Here is a 21,794-nt window from a genome sequence, read left to right as displayed (position 1 = left end):
CGCCGTACATCTCTTGGACAGTCAAAAATGGCCCTGTGCCCCGGGCCGGTGGTCACCGCTGGGTTTGGGGCACGGTTCTCAGTGCTCTGTGTGGTGCTGTGGGGCCGCCCTGCACCCGGGCCGGGGGTCACCGCTGGGTTTGGGGCACGGTTCTCAGTGCTCTGTGTGGTGCTGCGGGGCCGCCCTGCACCTGGGCCGGGGGTCACCGCTGGGTTTGTGCAGCTGGTGCCAAAAGCAGCACTTTGCACGGCCCAGCCTGGGAAGGAGAATGGAGCCGTGTGACTGGGCAGCAGGCAGGGCCTCCTCCAGGGCTTCCAGCAGCTTTTGCAGTCCGTGGGGGGCTCGGCCAGGCCCGCACAGTGGGGACTGATGGAGCTGTTGTTACAGGGCCACACTGCACCTTACAAAACGGTCTCCGCCCGCGCGGCCGTCCCGTCCACCATCCTCCGGCTTCCAGCTGCGGCTTTTCACGGAGTTTTTGAAAAATACCCAGAAACTCTGGTGAGGGTGGTGCAGGTGAGTCACTTTTTCAGACAACTCTTCTGGCTGCGGTGGGTCATCCTGGGGGGCACCTGGGCACCGGTTTGGGATTTGAGTGGGTTTATTGCCTATTTACTTTCTCAGTTCTAAGCTTTACAACCATGAAGGTGATTTCACAGGAATAGAGAAATTGACTTCATTGGCGGGACTTACCGCTGGTGATGTGGGATTCTGAGTGGGTTTGGGAAGAACTAAGGTTATATTTTAAAAATTTGTAGGCCAGGCGGCCAGGCGCGGTGGCTCAAGCCTGTAATCCCAGCACTTTGGGAGGCCGAGATGGGCGGATCACGAGGTCAGGAGATCGAGACCATCCTGGCTAACATGGTGAAACCCCCTCTCTACTAAAAATACAAAAAAAAAAAAAAAAACTAGCCGGGCGAGGTGGCGGCCGCCTGTAGTCCCAGCTACTCGGGAGGCTGAGGCAGGAGAATGGCGTAAACCCGGGAGGCGGAGGTTGCAGTTAGCTGAGATCCAGCCACTGCACTCCAGCCTGGGCGACAGAGCAAGACTCTGTCTCAAAAAAAAAAATCTGTAGGCCAGGCGGCCGGGTGCGGTGGCTCACGCCTGTAATCCCAGCACTTTGGGAGGCTGAGGTGGGCGGATCATGAGGTCAGGAGATCAAGACCATCCTGGCTAACACCGTGAAACCCCGTCTCTACTAAAAACACAAAAGATCAGCCAGGTGTGGTGGCGGGCGCCTGTAGTCCCAGCTACTGGGGAGGCTGAGGCAGGAGAATGGCGGGAACCCGGGAGACGGAGCCTGCAGTGAGCCGAGAGAGATGGCTCCACGGCACTCCAGCCTGGGCGACAGAGCGAGACTCCATCTGAAAAAAAAAAAAAGTCATGTATATCTTACAATAAAAATGAATATTCACAACCTCAAAGAGGTCTTAAGATCCTTCACTACCCCTCAAAGAGATTTTTACATTTTCATTAAACTTCTCACTTTGGAGTAACTTTTAGTTTTATAGAAAACTTGCAAAAACAATGCAGTCTTCCTTCGCCCCTCACCCCCTTCCCCGTGATGTGACAGCGGTGAGGTGTCAACACTGCCGGGTGTTTCACCCCGAGGGGGTTCGGTCTGTGCGGTCTGCTGGGTTTGGGGCACGGTTCTCAGCGCTCTGTGTGGTGCTGCGGGGCCGCCCTGCGCCCGGGCCGGGGGTCACCGCCGGGTTTGGGGCACGGTTCTCAGCGCTCTGTGTGGTGCTGCGGGGCCGCCCTGCGCCCGGACTGGGGGTCACCGCCGGGTTTGGGGCACGGTTCTCAGCGCTCTGTGTGGTGCTGCGGGGCCGCCCTGAGCCCGGGCCGGGGGTCACCGCGCAGCCGGCGTCTTGTTGCAGATCATCATGCTGCGGCTGCAGAGAGTGACCTTCCTGGCTCTGCACAACTACCTCGGCCTGACCACAGAGCTCTTCAACCCTGTAAGTGGAAACCAGCTCACAAGCCCCATGTTGCTCCGGGCAGCTGGCATCGGGACAGTTGTTAGCTGGCGCAGCAGGCGCCCAGTGCCTGGTGGGGCAGTGCCAGCTACAGCTGTGGTCGTCCTGGTTGCTGGTCGTTAGGACTTCGGGAGGTGATGCTTGGGCTGTGTGTATTTTCCTACCTTAAAGCACTTGCCAGTTGATTTGGAGGCTTGATTCTCCTGGGGCCTTGTGTTCCAAAATCTCTGGTCCGTTGAGACTTGGGAAAGGTGGAATTCCTTCTCCGATGCTGGAGTTGTCCCTCTGGAGGCCCACACGGCTGTGAACAGCTGCCTGGTGCCTCTGCAGCTCCGGTTCAGGAGTCTGTGATGAGTCTTCCTTTGGTCACCTGTGTTCTATAGGACATTGGCAGCACACACATGCTCATTCCCTTTCTGGTCCTGCAGGCTGCATACCGAGCCAACGGCCCTGTCCAGTGGAGGCTGCCCCCTCTCCATACCCATCCCGTGGGGTCCCTACAGCCATGTCCAGGAGAGGCTGCCCCTCCCCATGCCTGTCCCGTGGGGTCCCTACAGCCATGTCCAGTGGAGGCTTCCCCTCCCCATTCCCATCCTGTGGGGTCCCTACAGCCATGTCCAGTGAGGGCGGCACCTCTCCATACCCATCCCGTGGGGTCCCTACGGCCCTGTCCAGGAGAGGCTGCCCCTCCCCGTGCCTGTCCCGTGGGATCCCTACAGCCATGTCCAGTGAAGGCTTCCCCTCCCCATTCCCGTCCCATGGGGTCCCTACAGCCATGTCCAGTGGAGGCTGCACCTCTCCATACCCATTCCGTGGGGTCCCTACGGCTGTGTCCAGCAGAGGCTGCCCCTCTCCATACCCATCCCGTGGGGTCCCTACAGCCATGTCCAGTGGAGGCTGCGCCTCTCCATTCCCGTTCCGTGGGGTCCCTACGGCTGTGTCCAGCAGAGGCTGCCCCTCTCCATACCCGTTCCGTGGGGTCCCTACGGCCATGTCCAGTGGAGGCTGCCCCTCCCCATTCCCGTCCCATGGGGTCCCTACGGCCATGTCCAGTGGAGGCTGCCCCTCTCCATTCCCGTCCCGTGGGGTCCCTACGGCCATGTCCAGTGGAGGCTGCGCCTCTCCATTCCCGTTCCGTGGGGTCCCTACAGCCAGCAATCCTTGTGTGTTGCCCTTGACTGCTCCTCCTGTCTGAACCTTGCGGGGCAGAGCTGACTTGTTTGGAGGGCACAGCGTATTGTCAAGGGCACGAGGCTGTGAACCCCGGCTCTCCCTCCTCCTATCAGTGTGACCCTGGGAGGCACTTGGCCGGGATGTGGGACGGTCCCCACCTAGCTGAGCTCTCGTGGGAACTGAGTGAGACCAGGGTTTCATGCCCTGCTCCATCCCCACTGCCCGAAACAGTACCCTGATGTGCGGAGGGCTCTCTCCAGTCACGGGCAGGTAGAGCTCGGTAGTAAATGGCCTAGCACGCATTAGTTTTTAATCTGCACATGTCAGTTGGAAATTCTAATTCTGATGACATTTTAGGGCTTGTCATCTTCAGTTGTTGACATTAAGGGAATATCTTTTTGTTTTCTACATTATTTTTTGTTTTAATGAAGAGTATTAAGGTTCTGACAATTTGGGGCATTATGTTGACTTGATAAAGTGTTTGAGGCAAGGCCTAGGGTAAAAGCAGGCTGAGCTTGGTTGGTTGCCTTAAACAGACCGGTCCTTTTTGTGAATAACTGGATTGCCCATCGCCTGAAATGCAGCATAAACTTTGCCTTGAGAGGCCCACACCTGTCACTCCTTTGAGGGGCCAACACCTGTCAGCGGGTGTGGGGTGTTCCTGGGGTGGCTCTGAACTTCCTTCTTGTGTCCCAGGAGAGCCAGGCCATCCCTCTCGTGTCTGTAGCCAGCGTGGCTGCTGGGAAGGCCAAGAAACAGGTGTTCTATGGTGAAGAAGAGCGGCTTAAAAAGCCACCACGGCTCCAGGAGTCTTGTGACTCAGGTACTGTCCTGCACCAAGGAGGGCAATGTCCAGCCCCAGAGTCCAGGGGATCCTGCTCCCACTGCCTCAGGTCACCCCAGGTCATCTTGCACGTGCCCGAGGCCACCTCACACATCCCCAGGTCACCCCACACGCCCCAGGTCACCCCACAAGTTCCACAGCTCACTCCACACGCCCCCCGGGTCACCTCACACGCCCCCGGGTCACCTCACATGCCCCCAGGTCTCCTCACGTGTCCCCATCTCCCATCTTCTCACACTTGTCCCCGTCTCCTCACACATGTGCCCATCTCCTCACATGCGACCCAGATGTCTTCAGACATGCCCAGGTCTCCTCACGTGTCCCCGTCTCCTCACACGGTCCCCAGGTCTCCTCATATGTCCCCGTCTCCTCACAGGAGGCCCGGATGTCCTCAGACAGGCCCAGGACCCCTCGCCATCCATTTTCAGTTGTTCTCAGAATTCTCCCTGCGTGCCTGGTCCGAGCCCGGTGCCTGATGGGGAGTGGGCTTCCCGCGTTGGTCTCTCATGTGCTGTTCTGAGCGCTAACTGGGGGGCCTGCATATGGGGAGAAAGCGGTCAGGTGCGGCGGGCACCACATGAGTCACCCCTGGATGATCTGTGTGATGGCGTTAACAGCCACCCTACAGATCGGGTGCATGCTTGGTTTTTTATAGCTTATCATGTTCCCAAAAGAGTTGAAGTGACTAACAAAAGTATGTGAAATTAAATGAAGCAACGCTGGTGAGAGTGGGAAGGGAATGGAGTGAGCAGAGTGGAGTGAGGAGAGTGGAGTGAGTGGGGGATGGAGTGGACGGAGTGGAGTGAGTGGGGGATGGAGTGGACAGAGTGGAGTGAGTGGGGGATGGAGTGAGGAGAGTGGAGTGAGTGGGGGATGGAGTGGACAGAGTGGAGTGAGTGGGGGACGGAGTGGACAGAGTGGAGTGAGTGGGGGACGGAGTGAGGAGAGTGGAATGAGTGGGGGATGGAGTGGACAGAGTGGAGTGAGTGGGGGATGGAGTGGACGGAGTGGAGTGAGTGGGGGATGGAGTGAGGAGAGTGGAGTGAGTGGGGGACGGAGTGGACAGAGTGGAGTGAGTGGGGGACGGAGTGAGGAGAGTGGAATGAGTGGGGGATGGAGTGAGGAGAGTGGAGTGAGTGGGGGATGGAGTGGACAGAGTGGAGTGAGTGGGGGATGGAGTGAGGAGAGTGGAGTGAGTGGGGGATGGAGTGGACAGAGTGGAGTGAGTGGGGGATGGAGTGGACGGAGTGGAGTGGGGGATGGAGTGAGGAGAGTGGAGTGAGTGGGGGATGGAGTGGACGGAGTGGAGTGAGTGGGGGATGGAGTGAGGAGAGTGGAGTGAGTGGGGGATGGAGTGGACGGAGTGGAGTGAGTGGGGGATGGAGTGAGGAGAGTGGAGTGAGTGGGGGATGGAGTGGACGGAGTGGAGTGAGTGGGGGATGGAGTGAGGAGAGTGGAGTGAGTGGGGGATGGAGTGGACGGAGTGGAGTGAGTGAGGGAGTGGACGGAGTGGAGGGAGTGGAGTGAGTGAGGGAGTGGACGGAGTGGACACAGTGGAGTGAGTGAGGGAGTGGACGGAGTGGAGGGAGTGGACGGAGTGGACGGAGTGAGTGAGGGAGTGGATGGAGTGGACGGAGTGGAGTGAGTGAGGGAGTGGATGGAGTTGATGGAGTGGAGTGAGTGAGGGAGTGGACGGAGTGGACGGAGTGGAGTGAGTGAGGGAGTGGACGGAGTGGAGTGAGTGAGGGAGTGGACGGAGTGGACGGAGTGGAGTGAGTGAGGGAGTGGACGGAGTGGACGGAGTGGAGTGAGTGAGGGAGTGGACGGAGTGGACGGAGTGGAGTGAGTGAGGGAGTGGATGTAGTGGACGGAGTGGAGTGAGTGAGGGAGTGGACGGAGTGGAGTGAGTGAGGGAGTGGATGGAGTGGACGGAGTGGAGTGAGTGAGGGAGTGGACGGAGTGGACGGAGTGGACGGAGTGAGTGAGGGAGTGGACGGAGTGGACGGAGTGGACGGAGTGGAGTGAGTGATGGAGTGGATGGAGTGGACGGAGTGAGTGAGGGAGTGGATGGAGTGGACGGAGTGGAGTGAGTGAGGGAGTGGACGGAGTGGACGGAGTGGAGTGAGTGAGGGAGTGGATGGAGTGGACGGAGTGGAGTGAGTGAGGGAGTGGACGGAGTGGACGGAGTGAGTGAGGGAGTGGATGGAGTGGACGGAGTGGAGTGAGTGAGGGAGTGGACGGAGTGGAGTGAGTGAGGGACTGGATGGAGTGGACAGAGTGGAGTGAGTGAGGGAGTGGATGGAGTGGACGGAGTGGAGTGAGTGAGGGAGTGGATGGAGTGGACGGAGTGGAGTGAGTGAGGGAGTGGATGGAGTGGACGGAGTGGAGTGAGTGAGGGAGTGGATGGAGTGGATGGAGTGGACGGAGTGAGTGAGGGAGTGGACGGAGTGGACGGAGTGGAGTGAGTGAGGGAGTGGACGGAGTGGACGGAGTGGAGTGAGTGAGGGAGTGTACGGAGTGGACGGAGTGGAGGGAGTGGACGGAGTGGACGGAGTGGACGGAGTGGATGGAGTGGACGGAGTGGAGGGAGTGGACGGAGTGGAGTGAGTGAGGGAGTGGACGGAGTGGAGTGAGTGAGGGACTGGATGGAGTGGACAGAGTGGAGTGAGTGAGGGAGTGGATGGAGTGGACGGAGTGGAGTGAGTGAGGGAGTGGATGGAGTGGACGGAGTGGAGTGAGTGAGGGAGTGGATGGAGTGGACGGAGTGGAGTGAGTGAGGGAGTGGATGGAGTGGATGGAGTGGACGGAGTGAGTGAGGGAGTGGACGGAGTGGACGGAGTGGAGTGAGTGAGGGAGTGGACGGAGTGGACGGAGTGGAGTGAGTGAGGGAGTGTACGGAGTGGACGGAGTGGAGGGAGTGGACGGAGTGGACGGAGTGGACGGAGTGGATGGAGTGGACGGAGTGGAGGGAGTGGACGGAGTGGAGGGAGTGAGGGAGTGGATGGAGTGGAGGGAGTGGACGGAGTGGACGGAGTGGAGTGAGTGAGGGAGTGGACGGAGTGGATGGAGTGGACGGAGTGGACGGAGTGGAGGGAGTGGACGGAGTGGAGGGAGTGGACGGAGTGGATGGAGTGGACGGAGTGGAGGGAGTGGACGGAGTGGACGGAGTGGATGGAGTGGACGGAGTGGACGGAGTGGAGGGAGTGGACGGAGTGGAGGGAGTGGACGGAGTGGAGGGAGTGAGAGAGTGGATGGAGTGGACGGAGTGGAGGGAGTGGACGGAGTGGACGGAGTGGAGTGAGTGAGGGAGTGGATGGAGTGGACGGAGTGGAGGGAGTGGACCGAGTGGACGGAGTGGAGGGAGTGGAGGGAGTGGACGGAGTGGAGGGAGTGGACGGAGTGGACGGAGTGGAGGGAGTGGACGGAGTGGAGGGAGTGAGGGAGTGGATGGAGTGGACGGAGTGGAGGGAGTGGACGGAGTGGACGGAGTGGACAGAGTGGATGCAGTGGAGTGACTGCTTCGCTCATGTGCTTGGGAGCCCGTGAGGGTCACAGCCACATTTAAACACAGCTCTGGCTGATGTGCTTTTTCTCAGAAATGCATTTATTATTATTATTATTTTATTATTTTTATTATTATAGAGACAGGGTCTTGCTCTGTTGCCCAGGCTGGAGTGTGGTGGTGCGACCTTGGCTCACTGCCACCCCCACCTCATTGCCTGAAAGGGTTCTCCTGCCTCAGCCCACTGAGTAACTGGGTCCACAGGCACGTGCCACTAGGCCCAGCTCATTGAGTTTCATTTTTTAAGTTTTTGTAAAGATGGCATCTTGCCACGTGGTCCAGGCTGGTCTTGAACTCCTGGTCTGAAGTGATCCTCCCACCTTGGCCTCCCGAATTGTTTGGATGACAGGTGTGAGCCGCTGCACTTGGCCTGAAAGTGCGTTTTAGAATATGTGTCATTGCCTGAATGGCATTTCTTTCACTGGATTAGGTCCGTGTGACTTGGTGGGGCAGTAGCTGTCCTGGGTGGGGTCTAGGCAGAGACCAGGGCTGGGGAGGGCTCATGGGCCTCTATAGGTAAGGACAGTGTCCAGGCAGGGCAGCCTCCTTCAGCCTGTGTGGTGGGCAAGGCCAGGCTCCTTCCTTGTTTCACCCGAGGGGCAGATGCAGCCCTGCATGGCCCATCCCAGCTGAGCCCAGACAGCTGCATCCACCAAGGCATGCCCTGAGAACCGCTGGCCAGCAGCCCCACCTGGATGGAATTTGCCTTCAAGGCACTTGGCCCACAGCTGGGCAATCAGGGCAGCAAGGCCTTGGAGGGGGGCAGGGGGGATTGGGGTAGGGATAGAAGGGGTGGGGAGGAGGGATTGGGGTGGGGAGGGGAGATTTGGGGGAGGGGGATTAAGATGGGGAGGGGGATTGGGGCAGGGAGGGGCCAGGGCTAGTCAGAGGCTGGCACTCGCTTGCACTCACCGGCTGGCCCAGCAGATGCAGATGGCCAGGTGGCCTGAGGGCTGGTCCAGAGGGTGTGCAGGGGCGCAGGGCACTGTGGGGCACGCCAACTGCTGCTGCTGCGGGGACCGTGCTCCCCGCGTGGCCCCGACTGGGCTGCATGGGATGCCAGGGAGTGCGTGCAGACCCAGGTTGCTCACGGCTACCTCCCCAGCAGATCACGGGGGCGGCCGCCCAGCAGCTGCTGGGCCTCTGCTGAAGAGGAGCCAGTCTGTTCCCGCGCCTTCTGTTCGCAAAGAGATCTTGGACGAGCTGGAGAAGCCCGGGGCAGGTGACGCTGACCCTTCAGCCCCACAAGGTAAAGAACCTCCGACGGCTGCCCGGCCGGTGTGGCCCACAGGCTCTCAGCGTCTGAGACCCAGGCTGAGCTGCACGGACGCCCAGCATCGCTGCCGAGGCGGGTGTCCTCCGCTAGGTTTGATTTGTCGCTGGACAAAAGTCCCACATGCCCAGAGGGGCCTGTGCCTGCCCTCTGGCTCTAGGGTCGAGGCTTGGTGGCCATCCTGCTGCCCAGAACACCCTGGTGTGCTCCTCTGCGTCCCCGCCGTGTCCTACCCCCACCACTGCCCGGGCTGGGCCGGTGCCACGAGATGCCCTGCAGAGCCATGTGCTCGGCCCTTCCCGCCCTTCCTGCACGGTCCCTCTCCTGCCTTGCGTCCGCCTTGCGTGCTGGGTCTCTAGCAAGCCTGTGCTTCCTTCCCCAGCCCTGCTGACCTGTGCCTCCCTGCAGGGACCTTTGCTATAACTGATGTGGAGCAAAACCCCAACACACAGGGGACCCGCCCGCAGCCACGGGGCCGGGGCCTTCTCAGGGCAGCCTCCCAAGTCCACGCTGCTCGGCAGTGCAGCCGTGCTCCTGCCGCAGACCTGCCCCTCTGCCATCTGCCACCGCCGGCCACCAGCAAGCTCATGGGCTCCTGCTGCATTCGATTCCATCTGGGCGTCCCTCCTAGACTGTCCGGTCCTGTTCTCTGCCCACTTTCTGCAGTTCTGGAGTTTGGTTGATTTGTGTTGAATCCTTATGTGCTGTAGGTAGAGATCCCTGGTTAGTTTCATTTTTGGAGATTGTCTTCCCCTTGTCTCCTTAGTTTTTGTTGGGGATTCTCTTCCCTCTTGTCTCATTGGTTTCGGTTGTTGGAGGTTCTCTTCCCTCTTGTCCGTGGGCTGGAAGATGCCACCTCGGACCTTGATGCAACAGGGACCCTGATGTTCCTCTGTGGAAAGCCAGCCCTTTGCTTTGGCACCTGTGATTTGTGTTTTGGGTCTTATTTATTCTTTCCTTATTCCTGAGTCATAAATAAATTTTCCAAAGACTATTTTATTTCTTTTTTTTTTTTAATTATTTTCTTTGAGACGGAGTTTCGCTCTTGTTGCCCAGGCTGGACTGCAATGGCCCCATCTCAGCTCACTGCAACCTTCACCTCCCAGGTTCAAGTGATTCTCCTGCCTCAGCCTCCCAAGTTGCTGGGATTACAGGCATGCACCACTGCACTCGGCTAATTTTGTATTTTTAGTAGAGACGGGGTTTCTCCACGTTGGTCAGGCTGGTCTCAAACTCCTGACCTCAGGTGATCCGCCCGCCTTGGTGACCTTTGTTGCCATAGATTGGTTTACAGTTTGGATTTTTTAAAAAACAGCAGGACTTGATGGGGGCATGAGTAACACATAGCACAGTGCACCGGGCTGAAGGGTGCAGCTCCCTGAAACCCGACCAGCGCGCCCTCAGTGTAAGCCTCGGAGACACGCGCCCCTTTCCAAGGCCCAGCGCTCCTGTCTCTCCGTGTCCGGCTTCCCAGGGAGGGGCACGTGGCTGTGCTCCTGGGCCTGGTTCCTTCCTGCAGTGCCACGTGGCAGCGGCAGCTGTGTGGCATGTGTCCGCGGTTAGTGTCTGCGCGGTTCCTCTGTATTCCGCTGAGAAATGGGTGTAGCGAATTCCACAGTTTGGATGGAAAACCGCAGCGCAGATGATTCACTCACATGTGCAGCTGCACACGCAGGGCTGGATCCGTGCCTGGACATGCGTGACCCCGTCGTGCAAACTGCACACCCTTCCTCAGAATCCACTGCAGCTGGTCCGGAGGTCGGATACACTGTGTGTGTAGTGCTGTGTAATGCTGAGGCGGGCCGTGAAAGGGTGCACACTGCTTCATCCCGCTCAGCCCGAGGCTGCCCAAAAGCAGCAACAGGGGAGCTCTTTGGAGGGGTGCCTCAACCCCTCCCTCTGAGATGGGGCTGGGACTGCAAAGAGCCAAGCCCCAAGCACCAGCGTGACGGCCCCGGGCACCTGTTAGGGGAGCTCACGTACAGAGGGCGGCAGCATCCCTGAGATGGACAACGAGAGAAAGGGGCCTCTACACAGGGATCCCTGCAGCGAGCGGTCAGGGTGTGGCGTGCACGGGAAGGTTTGATGGATTTGGCTCAGGGCCAGGGCTGGTTTCTTTCAGTGTCTTAGGCACTGACCGGGCTACCTCTGTCAGTGCCCAGAACTGTTGAAGGCACCGTGTGGGTTTAAGCTGCTGAGAAAACCTGTAGTTGCTGGCCACAGAGCCATTGAGGCAGATGCCGAAAGAAAGCAGGGGGTGGGGGGGATCTCAGGGCCCAACTCCCTCGAGGGACCTGAGTCTGACCTGCCGGGGTTTGAGCAGTTAGACTGCAGGGTGCGCTCAGCCCACCCCAGGAGTGTTCGAGCCTGTGGCCCAGCGAGCCATGTCCTGAGTGTCCCCTCTGCGTGTAGGGGGCCCAGCCAGTGCCACTTCCGATCTGGAGATGGCATGTGACCGTGCCAGGGTCTTCCTGCACTTGGATGAGTACCCCGGGAGCTCCATGGCCAGCAAGGTAGGCCCTGGCTGTCATTTCTGACCCTCCTCTTGGGGCCCTGCCCTCTCCGTGGCTCGCTGGTGCGTTGGCGGCACCGCTGCCTCTGGTGTCATTGGCACCTGCAGCTTCAGGAGGCTCAGCTGGCCTTTCTGGACTGTGCGAGTCAGACCCGGCCACGCCCTTGTGCAATGTTCCCCAATCACCTCCCTTCTAATTGCTGGTATCTCTGTTCTTCTCGAGTCCAAGAAAAACGTGATGGTCGCAGAGATGCCCTCCCCAGTCTCCCACCACTCAGAGAGTCACGCGGATGAGACCCTGGCCAGCAGGAAGTCCGACGCCATCTTCAGAGCTGCCAAGAAGGACCTGCTCACCCTGATGAAGCTGGAAGTGAGTGGCCCCGGCGGGCACCCGGCCCTTGTCCCACCCAGGGCCCGTGGGCTCCTCTCTGCCTCTGTTGGGCAGTGGTTCCGGGTGTGGAGGACGGTGGCTGCAAAGGGGGTGCTTCGGGTGGAGTGCAGGCTTGGTTGTCTTTTGGGGTCCCCCTTTGGGAAGGCAGCAGCTTGAGATCGTCTTATGTTCAAACTCAAAGCTGAGGCTTTCTAGGACATCACGGTGTCCCAAAGCTGGACTTCAGAATTCTCATCTGTGTGTATATTTAATACAGCAATAACAGTGTCAGATTATTATTATTATTATTATTTTTTTTTTTTTTTTTTTTTTTTTTTTGAGACGGAGTCTCGCTCTGTCGCCCAGGCTGGAGTGCAGTGGCCGGATCTCAGCTCACTGCAAGCTCCGCCTCCCGGGTTCCTGCCATTCTCCTGCCTCAGCCTCCTGAGTAGCTGGGACCACAGGTGCCGCCACCTCGCCCGGCTAATTTTTTGTGTTTTTAGTAGAGACGGGGTTTCGCCGTGTTAGACAGGATGGTCTCGATCTCCTGACCTTGTGATCCGCCCGTCTCGGCCTCCCAAAGTGCTGGGATTACAGGCTTGAGCCACCGCGCCCGGCCACAGTGTCAGATTATTAGAGTATGATATTTTCTCAGCTTCATTAGTTCGTCTAGGATTTAATTTCTTACATATGATGGAAACCTTTTTTTTTTTTTTTTTTTTTTTGGAGACAAGAATCTCGCCATATTACCCAGGCTGGAGTGCAGTGGTACGATCTGGGCTCACTGCAACCTCTACCTCCTGGGTTCAAGCGATTCTCCTGCCTCAGCCTCCCGAGTAGCTGGGATTGCAGGCGCCCACCACCACGCCCAGCTAAATTTTGTGTTTTTAGTAGAGATGGGGTTTTACCATGTTGGCCAGGCTGGTCTCGAACTCCTGACCTCAAATGATTTGCCCGCCTCAGCCTCCCAGAGTGTGGGGATTACAGGCGTGAGCCACTGCACCTGGCTGATGGAAAGCTTTGAATAGGTAAAAAGGCAGCCGTGATAGTGTCGTGAGCTCCCAGGCGCCAGTCACCTAGTTCCGTAATTACCTATCATGGCCAATCACTTTACAACTGTACTCCTCGTCCCTCCCCCAATTATTTTCTGTCTGAAAAATCTCAAACCTGATGTAGTTTCACATCATTCCTCTCTAACGGTTAAGGACTCCGTTTCGAGGCATAACCACAGTGTCGTTCTGCAAGTGAAATGTTAAAAAGCTTTGATTGCTCACCCACCCAGCGCGCTCCCGGGCCCCTGACTGTTGGGAGTGGTTCTCAGTGGTTTCTGGTTGTACAGATCAGGATCTGAGTAAGGGCCATAAACTGCAGTTGGCTGATCTATCTCTTAAATCTCCTTTTCTGGCCGGGCACGGTGGCTCACACGTGTAATCCTAGCACTTTGAGAGGCCGAGGCAGGTGGATCACCTGAGGCCAGGAGTTCGAGACCAGCCTGACCAACATGGTGAACCTCTGTTTCTACTAAAAATACAAAAATTAGCCGGGTGTGGTGGTGGGCGCCTGTAATCCCAGCTACTCGGGAGGCTGAGGTGGGAGAACTGCTTGAACCTGGGAGGCGGAAGTTGCAGTGAGCTGAGATTGTGCCACCACACTCCAGCCTGGGCAACAAGACGAAACTCTGTCCTGAAGGGAAAAAAAAAATCTCTCTCTCTCCTTTTTTTTTTGGAGAGTGTCTCGCTCTGTCTTCCAGCCTGGAGTACAGTGGTGCCATCTCAGCTCACTGCAACCTCCACTTCCTGGGCTCAAGTGATCCTCCCACCTCAGCCTCCCGAGTAGCTGGGACCACTGGCTCGCCACCACAGCTGGCTAAGTTTTGTATTTTTAGTAGAGACGGGGTTTCGCCATGTTGCCCAGGCTGGTCTCAAACTCCTGACCTCAAGTGATCCACCTGCCTCGGCCTCCAAAAATTCTGGGATTACAGGCATGAGCCACTGTGCCCAGCCAGTCTTCTCTCTCTTTAAACAGCTTTTTGTTGTGGGAAAACTCAAAGCTGTATAGAATAGATGGAATAATATGTGGAGGTGAGTACCTGGCAGCCCTCACGGCAGCGGTCATGCCACAGCCCGCCTTGTTTTCTCTGCACCCCTTCCATACTGTCCAGGTGCCCACCCTCGAAGCAAATCCCATCATCATAGCACGTCACTGGTGGATATTTCAGGATTCATCCCTAACCACACACTCTTATCATTTCTGAATACTTAACAGCAATCCTTAAAACGGCCAAGTGGCTTCAGCCGTGCGGTCAGTGTCCCCCGTCCAGTGGCCTCGTCCGTGTCACAGTCCACTGTGTGGTCCACACCATGGCTGGCTCCCGCATCCCCTGTGTCCCCTGCATCCCTCTCGTCCCCCACATCCCCCTCATTCCCTGCATCCACCTCGTCTCCCACGTCCTCCTCGTCCCCCTTGTCCCCCTCATCCCCCCATCCCCTGCTTCCCCCTCGTCTCCCACGTCCCCCTTGTCTCCCACGTCCCCCTCGTCTCCCACGTCCCCCTTGTCTCCCACGTCCCCCTTGTCCCCCTCATCCCCCTCATCCCCTGCTTCACCTCGTCTCCCACGTCCCCCTCGTCTCCCACGTCCCCCTTGTCTCCCACGTCCCCCTCGTCTCCCACGTCCCCCTTGTCCCCCTCATCCCCCTCATCCCCTGCTTCACCTCGTCTCCCACATCCCCCTCGTCTCCCACGTCCCCCTCGTCTCCCACATCCCCCTCGTCTCCCACGTCCCCCTTGTCCCCCTCATCCCCCTCATCCCCTGCTTCACCTCGTCTCCCACGTCCCCCTCGTCTCCCACATCCCCCTCGTCTCCCACGTCCCCCTTGTCCCCCTCATCCCCCTCATCCCCTGCTTCCCCCTCATCCCCTGCTTCCCCCTCATCCCCTGCTTCCCCCTCGTCTCCCACGTCCCCCTCGTCTCCCACGTCCCCCTCGTCTCCCACATCCCCCTTGTCCCCCTCATCCCCCTCGTCCCCTGCTTCCCCCTCATCCCCTGCTTCCCCCTCATCCCCTGCTTCCCCCTCATCCCCTGCTTCCCCCTCGTCTCCCACGTCCCCCTCGTCTCCCACGTCCCCCTCGTCTCCCACATCCCCCTTGCCCCCCTCATCCCCCTCATCCCCTGCTTCCCCCTCATCCCCTGCTTCCCCCTCATCCCCTGCTTCCCCCTCATCCCCTGCTTCCCCCTCGTCTCCCACGTTCCCCTCGTCTCCCACATCCCCCTCGTCTCCCACATCCCCCTCGTCTCCCACATCCCCCTCGTCTCCCACGTCCCCCTCGTCTCCCACGTCCCCCTCGTCTCCTGAAGGCTCTGACTTTTCTTCGCGCATCTGCTTGCATCACGGAGGCCGCTTTCTTCTCCTGCCTCCCGGCTGCTCAGGCTTACAACGCGCCCTGGGGCGGTGCGGCCTGTCAGTGGCCATCGTCTGCCTGAGAGCTGGATACGTGGCTGCTTAGATTCTTCTCATCCCCTCCACCTCTTTCTCTGTCCTGTTTGACACACTTGTGGAGACGTGAGATGTCCTTTCTTTTTGGGGGAAACTGGCTTCACTCCCTTCACCGTCAGGGTTTGGGAAGTTTAACGATTTGGTTTGAATTAACGATTTGGTTTAAATTAATGATTTGGTTTTCCGTCATCTTCTGAGGTGATGGGTGGGGTTTCTTATTTCATTATCACTGTGGACTAGGGGTTTATACACCTGATGTTTCGAACCTTTGTGGCTATGGTACCCACAGACGCTCCCTCACCCTTGGTTTGCCCCAGGGCCTCTCCATGGGCTCCGGGTCCACTGCAACCTCCACCTCCGGGGTTCAAGTGCGTTGGGCATTCCCAGCTCACCTTTGGGAGCTCCCAGATTCCAGACTCCTCATGCCCTGGAGGGCATCGTTCTGTAGGTGGTGGTGGTGTGGAGAAGGCGTCCCACTGCTGGCTATGCCAGCACCACTTATAAAGAAATCACCCTTTCTCCCTGAAATGACATCCTCTTTTACGTAAATTCACAAAAATATGAGTGTCTGTTTCTTAATTTCCTGCCTTGCTGCACTGTTTGGTGTCTGTGTCTGGGTCAATACCCTGGTTTGGCATCGGTGGCTCTACAGGGTGCCCCGTGTCCGTCAGGCCGCTGTTGGAGGACGGCCTTGGAGGAGGGCCTTGCCCGGCCTCTGGCCTCAACGCTCATTGCCCCCGAAGGGCCCAGCGCAGCCTCTGTTCTCTGGACCTTCATTTATGCTTCCCGCCCATGTTCCCTGAAGCCTGCTCTGTTTTCAGGACTCATCTCTGTTGGATGGCCGGGTGGTGCTTCTCCACGTTCCTGCAGGCACGGTGGTGTCAAGGCAGGGAGACCAGGTGAGTGGGGGTCCGGGGGGGCACTGGGACCACCCAATGGCGCAGCCCAGTGCCAGGTGGAACACCAGAGGAGGGCCTGGGCTGGGCACCAGTGACTGGGGACGTCCCAGCACCAGGCCACTGCCCCTCTGGGCACCATGGCAGAGCCCCTCCCCTCAGGCAGCCCTGAGCCCCGAGAGCTCAGTGTCCACCTTTGGCTCCTGCCGCACTGGCCCCTCCGCTCGCACCTAAGAGTGGGCTGGGCAGGCAGATTGGGAAGAGGCCATAAGAGGTCACAGTGGATACAGATCAGTGGAAGTGGCCTCGGAGTCGCTTCACGGGCACATCTGCAGACATGGGACCCAAACGTGTGGCATGTGCAGGGGCTCAGTGTGGGAGGGGCCGGGCCCCAGGCGAGGCGGTGTGGGACCCGCCATGCACAGGAACGCTGGGCTGACGCGTGTTTGCTGGGGACAGTCAGTATGCGTGCGGGTGCCGGGAGAGAAGGCGTGCAGATCCGAGGCTCGGCTCACTGCACGGAGCCCTCGAGAACCCAGATTTCCCACGACTGCTCGTGAAATCACGAAACCGTAGACACTGCTGAAATGTTTCCAGTGAAGTCTGTGCCCAGAGCTGGTCAGGTCGGCGGATGGTCTCCCGGCCGAGCCTGGTGGCATCGTCCGCTCTGGGCCCAGAGCTGCCCCCGTCCCGCCCGCGGCCGCTCACGGCACCTCCTGAGCCCTCTGGTGTTGTCAGGACGCCAGCATCCTGTTCGTGGTCTCCGGGCTGCTGCACGTGTACCAGAGGAAGATCGGCAGCCAGGAGGACACCTGCCTGTTCCTCACGCGCCCCGGGGAGATGGTGGGCCAGCTGGCGGTGCTCACCGGGGAGCCGCTCATCTTCACCATCAAGGCCAACAGGGACTGCAGCTTCCTGTCCATCTCCAAGGCCCACTTCTATGAGTGAGTTACGGGCCAGGACCTCGGGGCGGGCCCCAGACCCACCTGCCCTGAGACCCCTCCCCGCGTGGCCCGCCTCTTCCCTGCTGCTCGCGCCCCCCTCTTTGTGCCCGGCACCTGTGTAGGCCCAGGTCGGTGCCCCCTGCTCCAGCGCTCAGTCAGCCGGCCCCGTCTGCCCACAGTGATCTGCCTCACGCGGCCATCTCTGTAGTCCGCTCCCAGCTGTGTTCATGTATCACCAGGCAGTTCTGGGGCTGCCCGGCTTGGCTCAGCAGGACCCGCGTTGGGGCGGGGCCGGGCGTCAGGGTCTGTGAGCCTCCCCACCCCTGCGGCCTGGGCTGTTGTGTCGGGAGCTGGTGATGTGGAGGTGGAAGGGCGAGGCAGTGGGTGAGGACGCGGCTCTGGCTCAGGGGCAGGAGCCCCACTGACGTGTGTCCCTTCTTGGGACAGAATGTGCCTGTGCCGCCTTCCAGGCTCTGGGCTGGAGACATCTGTCCACTTGAGCCCAGCCCATGAGTCTCAGATTCGGCCCCTCCAGGCTCAGAGCTGCCCTCAGCCCGCCTGTGGGCTGCCTGGCAGAGCCGCCACGTCTTCCCATCCACGGTGCTGGGCGTTCTGCTCTGTCAGGTCCAGAATCTCCTGGAGCCTGGGGTTCAGTTTAATCCCAGCTCTCACCTCTGGCGGCTTGAGCCGTTCTGTGTGTGTTTTCTGGAGGTCCCCTGCACCCCCGTAGGCCAGACGTCTGCTGTGGTCTCAGAGCTCTTCTGCCTGAGTGGTTGGGCAGGGGGAGCGGTCAGGAGCCTGAAGGTCAGTGAAATCGCAGCAGCTGAAGAAAACAGGTCGGCTGGGCGCAGCGGCTCACGCCTGTAATCCAGCAAACAGCACCGCGCCAAGCTCTGCTTCAGCCTGGGGACCCCGAGCAGGGCAAGGGGCAGGGGTGGGGGCAGCGGGGCCCTGGCACTGTTCGGAAGGGCTTTCTGCATGGCCTCTGTCTTCCCGGCCTGGCCTGAGTGGCTCCAGCCGGGTCCCGATGCTGGGTGCCCTGAAACCGCAGCGTGTGGATGGGGAGACTGAGGCTCCAAGTCCCGGTCCCTCCACCAGCAGGGGACCCTGGGTGGAGCTGGACCCGTCTCCCTCCTGAGCGTCCCCAGCTGCTCCATGTCGGCGGCGCCAGGGAGATAGATGCTCAGGACGGATGGCAAAGAGCAGGGACAGGAACCACCCAGGGCAGAGCTCAGGGCCCTTGGCCCCCCCTTAATGCAGCTCAGTCCCCCGTGCTGTGTGTCTGTGTGTGTCTGCGTGTGTCTGTGTATGTCTCTGTGTGTCTGGATGTGTCCGTGTGTCTGCGTGTGTCTGTGTGTGTCCATGTGTCCGTGTGTCTGTGTGTGTCTGTGTATGTCTCTGTGTGTCTGCGTGTGTCTGTGTGTGTCCATGTGTCCGTGTGTCTGCATGTGTCTGCGTGTGTCTGTGTATGTCTCTGTGTGTCTGGATGTGTCTATGTGTCTGCGTGTGTCCATGTGTCCGTGTGTCTGTGTGTGTCTCTGTGTGTCCATGTGTCCGTGTGTCTGCATGTGTCCGTGTGTCTGTGTGTGTCCGTGTGTCTGTGTGTGTCCATGTGTCCGTGTGTCTGCGTGTGTCCATGTGTCCGTGTGTCTGTGTGTGTCTCTGTGTGTCCATGTGTCCGTGTGTCTGCATGTGTCCGTGTGTCTGTGTGTGTCCGTGTGTCTGTGTGTGTCCATGTGTCTGCGTGTGTCTGCGTGTGTCTGTGTGTGTCCATGTGTCCGTGTGTGTGTGTGTGTCTGTGTGTCTCTGTGTGTCTGGATGTGTCTATGTGTCTGCGTGTGTCCATGTGTCCGTGTGTCTGTGTGTGTCTGTGTGTGTCCATGTGTCCGTGTGTCTGTGTGTGTCCATGTGTCTGCGTGTGTCTGTGTGTGTCCATGTGTCCGTGTGTCTGTGTGTGTCTGTGTGTGTCTCTGTGTGTCTGGATGTGTCCGTGTGTCTGTGTGTGTCCATGTGTCCGTGTGTCTGTGTCTGTGTGTGTCCATGTGTCCGTGTGTCTGTGTGTGTCTGTGTGTCTGTGTGTGTCTGTGTGTGTCCATGTGTCCGTGTGTCTGCGTGTGTCCGTGTGTCTGTGTGTGTCCGTGTGTCTGTGTGTGTCCGTGTGTCCGTGTGTCTGCGTGTGTCTGTGTGTGTCTGTGTGTGTCCGTGTGTCTGTGTGTGTGTCCGTGTGTCTGCATGTGTCCGTGTGTCTGTGTGTGTCTGTGTGTGTCCGTGTGTCCGTGTGTCTGTGTGTGTCCGTGTGTCTGTGTGTGTCCGTGTGTCTGTGTGTGTCTCTGTGTGTCCATGTGTCCGTGTGTCTGCATGTGTCCGTGTGTCTGTGTGTGTCCATGTGTCTGTGTGTGTCCATGTGTCCGTGTGTCTGTGTGTGTCTGTGTGTGTCTCTGTGTGTCTGGATGTGTCCGTGTGTCTGTGTGTGTCCATGTGTCCGTGTGTCTGTGTGTGTCTGTGTGTCTGCGTCCGTGTGTCTGTGTGTGTCTGTGTGTCTGCGTGTGTCCATGTGTCCGTGTGTCTGTGTCCGTGTGTCTGCGTGTGTCTGTGTGTGTCTCTGTGTGTCTGTGTGTGTCTGTGTGTCTGCGTGTGTCTGTGTGTGTCTCTGTGTGTCTGTGTGTGTCTGTGTGTCTGCGTGTGTCCATGTGTCCGTGTGTCTGTGTGTGTCCGTGTGTCTGCATGTGTCCATGTGTGTCTCCATGTGTCCGTGCATGTGTCTGTGGGTTTCTGCGTGTGTCCGTGCGTGTCTACGTGTGTCCATGCGTGTCTACGTGTGTCTGTGTGTGTCCGTGTGCCTGCGTGTGTCTGTGTGTGTCTACGTGTGTCTGCGTGTGCCTGCGTGTGTCTGTGTGTGTCCGTGTGTCTGCGTGTGTCCGTGCATGTCTGCGTGTGTCTGTGCATGTCTGCGTGTGTCCGTGCGTGTCTACGTGTGTCCGTGCGTGTCTATGTGTGTCTGTGTGTCTGTGTGCCTGCGTGTGTCTGTGTGTGTCTACGTGTGTCTGCGTGTGCCTGCGTGTGTCTGTATGTGTCCGTGTGTCTGCGTGTGTCCGTGCGTGTCTGCGTGTGTCCGTGCGTGTCTACGTGTGTCTGTGTGTGTCTGTGTATCTGCATGTGTCTGTGTGTCTACGTGTCTGCGTGTCTGTGTGTCTCCGTGTGTGTCTGCGTGTGTCCATGCATGTCTCCGTGTGTCTCTGTGTATCTGCATGTGTCTGCGTGTGTCTACGTGTCTGTGTGTGTCCATGTGTGTCTCCGTGTGCCTGTGTATGTCTATGTGTGTCCGTGCATGGTGTGCCTTGCAGCCGTCACCCCAGCCAGCGTCCCGGGGCTCCTCCTCCACCCCCAGGACTGTAAATGCCACACTCATGCCCTTCAAGCCCTCACCCAGCTGCTGTCTTGCCAACTCCTCGGCATCGAAGGGGCTTCCCCCATCTCCTGTGCAAAGTGGATCCTGATTCCGCGTTTGCCCTTCCTCCTGCTTTTGCCTTCTGAGGAAATGGCAGCTCCACCTGCCTGTGGCTGGGGCTAGGCCTGGAGTCGCCCAGCGTCACTCTCACTCCTGGTGCAGGTTGCCACACATCCCACCTTGCCACTGCCCAGAGCCACTGGGCACGTCCCTGCTGCAGCCGTCACCCTCCGCAGTCTGTCCACACACGACCACTGGGGAGAAGACAATGTTCCCCGCGTCAGAGGCCCCAGCACCCTCCACCCACCCAGGAGAGTCCCTGTGCTCTCGAGGCCCCATGTGGTCTCTCAGCCTCTGCCTTTGCCCTTCATGGCACTCACTGCCAGCCACAGTCGTGGCCCGAGTGTGCATTATGCACCTCCTGACGGCATGTGCAGTCCCCTGCCAGGACCGCAGCCTGACACAGGGTCCATGCCCAAGGGGCACTCACGGGTGTGCCAGGAGGGGACTCTCTGGGCTCCTTAACAGCTGCTGGCCACCAGGCACATGGTGGGCAGTGCTGTGCCCTGGGGCAGGCAGCTGACCAGGGCATGCCCCATCCCAGCCCCCACCAGTGGTCTCTGCCCTCAGTGTGGGGTGGGGGTGGTGGGTCCCATCCACTCCTGAGCCCTGTGGCCCTGGGTGAAGGGTAGGGCTGGAGGGATGGGTGGGAGTGACTCTGGGCTGCCCGGCAGAATCATGCGGAAGCAGCCGACCGTCGTCCTGGGCGTGGCGCACACCGTGGTGAAGAGGATGTCATCCTTCGTGCGGCAAATCGACTTTGCCCTGGACTGGGTGGAGGTGGAGGCCGGGCGAGCGATATACAGGTGAGGCTGTGGGTGTCACACACTCGGTGTCCACGCTGCCCTGGCATGCAGGATTCGGGGGTGGGCAAAGCACAGTAACCATGGAAACCACACACGGAAGTTACCATGGAAACCACACACGGAAGGCTGGATTTCCCCAGCCCCACCCCAGCTTAGCTCGGCAACACGCTTCATGGCCTCCTGGATTTCGTGACAGCCACACACGCTTGGACACAGCCGATGTTCTACGAGCATCTCTGTGTCAGTATATTCAAGCCCACACCATCCCTTTAAAAGCACCCCACTGGCCAGGTGCAGTCGCTCACACCTGTCATCCAGCACTTTGGGAGGCCGAGGCAGGTGGATCACAAGGTCAGGAGTTCGAGACCAGCCTTGCCAACATGGGTGAAACCCTGTCTCTATTAAAAATACAAAATTAGCTGGGCGTGGTGGCA

The 21,794-nt window shown here is 59.0% G+C and overlaps 1 protein-coding gene across 5 annotated transcripts in view; it reads left to right on the top strand.

Annotated features, from left to right (window-relative positions):
* Positions 1 to 21,794, top strand: part of LOC105471996 (patatin like phospholipase domain containing 7) — an 86,522-nt gene that overhangs the window by 22,614 nt on the left and 42,114 nt on the right. For 3 of the 5 annotated variants that reach the window (XM_071078668.1, XM_071078667.1, XM_071078666.1), the window contains 9 exons: positions 388 to 516; positions 1,881 to 1,961; positions 3,849 to 3,975; positions 8,664 to 8,807; positions 11,244 to 11,344; positions 11,567 to 11,713; positions 16,028 to 16,105; positions 16,841 to 17,046; positions 21,229 to 21,360. In XM_071078668.1, the coding sequence (XP_070934769.1) occupies positions 388 to 516; positions 1,881 to 1,961; positions 3,849 to 3,975; positions 8,664 to 8,807; positions 11,244 to 11,344; positions 11,567 to 11,713; positions 16,028 to 16,105; positions 16,841 to 17,046; positions 21,229 to 21,360 (1,145 nt within the window). The remainder of the gene's footprint in view (positions 1 to 387; positions 517 to 1,880; positions 1,962 to 3,848; positions 3,976 to 8,663; positions 8,808 to 11,243; positions 11,345 to 11,566; positions 11,714 to 16,027; positions 16,106 to 16,840; positions 17,047 to 21,228; positions 21,361 to 21,794) is intronic. The other 2 variants (XM_071078669.1, XM_011724937.3) reach the window with 1 other exon arrangement.

Source organism: Macaca nemestrina, chromosome 14, assembly GCF_043159975.1.
Source record: "Macaca nemestrina isolate mMacNem1 chromosome 14, mMacNem.hap1, whole genome shotgun sequence".
NCBI lineage: Eukaryota > Metazoa > Chordata > Mammalia > Primates > Cercopithecidae > Macaca > Macaca nemestrina.
The sequence above is the reverse complement of the archived record's forward strand: the minus strand, read 5'-3'. Positions and strand labels throughout refer to the sequence as shown.